This window comes from Triplophysa dalaica, chromosome 14 (genome assembly GCF_015846415.1).
Source record: "Triplophysa dalaica isolate WHDGS20190420 chromosome 14, ASM1584641v1, whole genome shotgun sequence".
NCBI classification, from domain to species: Eukaryota; Metazoa; Chordata; class Actinopteri; order Cypriniformes; family Nemacheilidae; genus Triplophysa; species Triplophysa dalaica.
In genome coordinates, this window is record NC_079555.1 from 10,657,009 (window position 1) to 10,661,844 (window position 4,836).

At 38.4% G+C, this 4,836-nt stretch overlaps 1 protein-coding gene across 3 annotated transcripts; it reads right to left on the reverse strand.

Annotated features, from left to right (window-relative positions):
• Nucleotides 1-623: 623 nt before the first annotated feature.
• wu:fb74b10 (uncharacterized) lies at nt 624-4,617 on the reverse strand. 3 transcript variants are annotated; one of them, XR_008908827.1, is made up of 4 exons: nt 4,433-4,617; nt 3,609-3,750; nt 3,272-3,441; nt 624-3,183 (listed from the first exon to the last, which is right to left on the reverse strand). XR_008908827.1 is itself a non-coding variant. In XM_056766452.1 (3 exons), exons 1-3 carry the CDS (start codon nt 4,614-4,616, stop codon nt 2,713-2,715), a joined length of 825 nt encoding a protein of 274 aa, XP_056622430.1. In that variant the 5' UTR covers nt 4,617; the 3' UTR covers nt 624-2,712. The 3 variants fall into 3 exon arrangements, 2 of the variants coding, with proteins under 2 accessions (XP_056622430.1, XP_056622429.1); XM_056766452.1 differs by lacking the exon at nt 3,609-3,750; XM_056766451.1 differs by lacking the exon at nt 3,609-3,750 and having other exon boundaries at nt 3,266-3,441.
• Between the last annotated feature and the right edge of the window lie 219 nt (nt 4,618-4,836).

Below are 4,836 nucleotides of genomic sequence, written 5' to 3' on the forward strand. Positions count from 1 at the left end.
AAACTAACAGTAGAAATAAATCTAACTTATTCTATTGTTATTTTAAATATATTAAGAATATAAAATAATATATTATTTACAGTTTGTTTTCTACATGCTGTCCCTTCTTACTACACACGTGTAGTTTATTTATCAACTATCAATTTTTAAATATACACATTCTGTTACTGTTTCCTTGTCACCTTGTCATACCAAATTTCTTTAATTTATTTTTTTGGTTCGTTTCAAAACTCTATTTTTCTATCATTTCTCATTTCCCTTTCTTATAGTAGGTCACATTATTTAATAGAATAGTACAGAAAAAAAAGGGTGTCCCCCTTTCTTTGTCATCTTAATAGGAAATTATATTTTAATAGAGGAATTTTTTGTGAGAGTGGATGTTAACCATCTTGGCTGTTTTAAGTGGACTTGATCATCTATAATCACCGTGAATTATATTGTCATTAGTCACATTGTCGTCTGTTCACAAGCGTAAACGTTCACAGCAGACAGGCAGAGAATGTGGATCTGTACAATCTGTCATTCCTAGTTTCAAAGGGAAATTTTTATTTAGGTTTTTTTAATAAAAGTATTTTTTTATTAATAGATTTACTAACCAGTAGTCTCCCTTTAATATGATTAACACTTCACAGGGTTAGGGTTTAGATGATTTCCCATGAAATATACAATTAACATAACATAAACACAAACGTCACTCAAGCCTTCTTTGATGGTCCTCATTAGTTCCTCTGGCTGTCCCCTGATGCCCACAACTCTGTGTCACACATCAGCGCTTAGACAGAAGACCGACCAATGCATCAAATTTGCACCCATTTCAAGCTCGGTGTGTTTTGTCATAATCACCAGGAGAGCAGGAAATCAACCTCAATTATTAAGCAGGGCCCTTTGGTGGTGTTTGTAGTAATTAACAATGTGCTCTCTTCAGGGTAAACAACTTCATAAGATATAGAAAGCCTCAATGGGAGCGTCAGATAAGCGGAACCTGAATTACAGCTGCCGTCTTTATAAAGCTGTTAAAATGAGTTCTGTAAGCAAAAGTCTTCGAGGGTCTGAGGAGTCACTCGTCTTGAACATTATTTGTTGGCACAAAGTTGAGGCACTCTGTGAAATGTTCAGTATACCTGACCTGGTCATGCTAAAGAAACCTGTAATGTCTCTCTATGTCTCTCGCTCGCTCGCACAGACACCCACACTCACAGGAGCTGCCATAATGAATCATATTACAGAAATCGTGCAATTTTATTTTGGCGCAGTGTGTGACAAATGTTTCTTGGGCATTCCCCTCCGAGGCTGTTTTTATTATAATGATTCGTATCAGTTACAAGCTGCCAAAGAGGGGCTGAACTGAAATCCAGTACAACGATGCTGGAGCTATGTCTGAACAGGAGAAAAAACATGTCCAAATGCTTGTCTGGCTCGGTTTAGTCAGGTGGTTTGCTCAGTGGTTAGAGCATGGCGCTAGCGACGCCAAGATCATAAAAAAAATCCAGAATATTTTTTTAACTCAAAGTATCTGTGACAAAAATCGGCTGTGTACAGAAACATATTTTTTGTATTAATTTTAATAAATATCTTAGATTTATGTGTGACTGTCCAATGCATACATAAACATACCGTATGTTTTTACATGCATTTCCATATATCAGATTTGGCTGTTCTCAAATGCCGGCCAGGGATGAAGCAGTGATATATGACAGACTGTATTTTCTTCGCACTCGATTGACTGAAGGGGCAGACGAGAAGTGTATCCCAGAAGAGCTCTGGAATGCAAAGCTGAATTGGTTGGCAGAGGTAACAGTAATGAAGAGTAAGATACCGCTCCCTCCTGAGAGCTGTACCCAACTGTGCAGACCTTTTCCAGATACAGCAATTGACAATATGGTTGCCAAGGAATTACTGGTATCCAGGCATGAAAGGGTAATATATGTTTTTATTATATCTTCAATATGTGTGGCATCTTCAACCCCATACACCACAACCCTATGAGCTGTTAAACATGTCAGAACCATTGGGATAAATAGGAAGCAGGACATCCCATGAACAGATTCTTGGAAGGTTTTCACTGGACGTTGGAAAAAAGATGGAAAGACTTGCCACTACTCAATGGCTCCAATGGTCCCAGTAGATGGTTCCAAGGCATTCAGCTCTCGGCTTTGCACAGGTCAGTGAAGATGAGCCACACTAGACTTAGTAAAATATTTACTTACAAATCTATTTTGTACTAGCTGTAGTATACAGTAATATATGTAAAACAATCTTCTTAACTAAAAACATGAGTTATCCAAAACTCATTGTAAGAAAATAATAGTTTATATCATGGAAAGCTCAGCTGTAAATGCAGACTAAAGTGTGTATCAAAGTAGATACACACATTGTCATTACATCTGGCAACATGACACAATAACCACTCATAAAAGTCTGGAAAGTCCATTTAACTGAACTTAATATCTATGACGAATGGATTAAAAATAGAAATGCAAGCACAAGGCGAAGCAAGAAAAAGAAAACACTCTGACAGAAATAATTGATAGTTGCAGTGAATTGGTGGACTTGCCGTGGTTGCTGTGCCCTACTTTTCTCCTATCGCCGTCCAGGCAGACCTTTTAGTCTGAACACTGGAGGTACAGAGACGCTTTCTGCCACGCTTGATCTGTCACATCCATGGGGGGATGTGGTAACATTGTGAAATGAGAATGCTCAGCTTTGCTTTTCTTATTCAGGTTCACTTTTTACACAATTTATTGTGGGGTTTGGATTTGATGCAGAGCTCATTTCATTTTCATGTGCGTCATATAACATCATAAGGATGTTGCGACGCAGTCTCATCTTGGTCAAGGGGTCTTTGATTAGCTTCATCTCTGAAACTACCTGTTTGGCAAATGTTTGATCAACATCCTGACTGGCATCTAGCAATGTTTCAGACATACTTTTCAAAATCTTTACTTTCTCCATTTCGATTTGATCCACTGATTTTTCTCTCGGCTTCTTTTTGGCCTTCCTGTTATTTAGTCTTTCATGATAATCGACTGTGACCTGACGATAGTTGGATGAGGAGGCTTCAGGTGTGGGTATTGGAGTCGATGGTCTAGATGTGGGGTGGGAAGTGGATGACTCGGACACGTCTTCCTCTATCTCCTGGTCTTCTTCATCCTCATCTGTGATGTCATTCTCAAACTCATCCAACTAGAAAAACATTAAAGGCATAATTAAAAACGAAAATCCTTATGGAATGCTCACAATTTATTTTAAAATGAAATTAACTTACACTCACTGTTATTTGAGACACCCGGTGGATAACAAAGGGTTGTAAAAACTTCAATTTTCTTAAAAGCCACTTCTGTCTGGAAGTTAGTTCTTTGTCACTGCAACCATTCTGTTTTATACGGAGCACTTTCCCATATTGTGTTCGGAGGGAAGAAGCTTTTGTTTGGACCTTGACGACTGCAGGTAAGAAATAAGACGTCAAATTTAGCACATTAAAATTGTTTTACATTGCTGTGTCGGTCCAGATATTCTCTATAGCGAAAAGGAAAAATTAGTCGCTATTTTAAATACTAATTCCAGTACTCAAGCATGAATTGTTATGTTTTCTGTCTATCACTACTCACCGAGATGTTTGCTGTTAATTTACTTATGCTGCCTTCACATGCTCTTGGTATTATCGTAAAAATTTGTTTCAGGGGGAAAATACTGCACATGAATGACCTCTGAAATAATTTTGATTCCTGAGTTCCCGAGCTGTGATTTCTGCTGTGAAAGATGATTTATTAGTTTTTCTGCCATTGTCTTGTTAAATTTGTACATGTTTAAATGCATGAATAACCATTTGAAGCATACTTTATGTTTTATACAATGCGAAAATAGCATGTTTTTCACCAATATTCCAGAATACTCAGCAAGCTGACTAGTAAAACTATACAATGGTTGAAAACTATTACATAACATTTTCCAAGACACACGCTAGCATGAATCTGGCGTCCTCATTTCTTTCGGAGAACAAAGCACCTGAACACAACCAGCTCGGAAGCATGACATCAGAAGTGGGAATTCTCGGAAATATGAGTTTCCTAGTTTAAAAATTGCAAACGAACGGCGCCTGATGTCGTGTTTACCACTGGGAAGTTGGGAAACAATTTTGATACCCACAATCGCCGAGATGGCGGTTCATAAACTTTAAACATGGCGAATGAACAAAAGTAGGGTATGGTTTCTGTTGTAGATGCTATGCTTTTTTTATTATTAACGTACCATTTAACTTAACATTATCCCAAGATACACGCAAGTATAAAGATTGCGTCCTCCATTTTTCCAACAACACTCTACATGAATATAACAAGGTCGTAATCCTGACTTCAGAAGTGGGAATTATCACATTTCCGATAGTACGTAAAGGCATAATTCCCCCATAAACTATGACCCTGACAGTACTCACCGGGTTGCTGAACCGCCTCCGCTATCGTTCGCCAGGATTCATCTTTTATTTCTTTGTCGTGGTAGTCCCTCGATGAAATATCATAAAGGCAGGAGTATTGTTGCCATAACTCCACGAACTTTTCCTCAACTACTCTGTCCCACCTGTTTGTATCAGCGCCATTGTCCCTCTTTCGTTTCGCCATGTTTGAATGCTGTGTACGGAAAAGCTACCGTGTTCCTATTGGGCAGCGCCACGACGCATACCCCCAACGTCAAGCCGCACGACAGCAACGTCACGGCGTAGGACATCAAAGAACCGCGAGAGCGATATAAAACCACATCATACAGCTGAAGGTGTTGACTTACTATAGCTTCGATTTTTTTAGGATATTTATTCCACAACAAAGAAATACAGTAATAAAT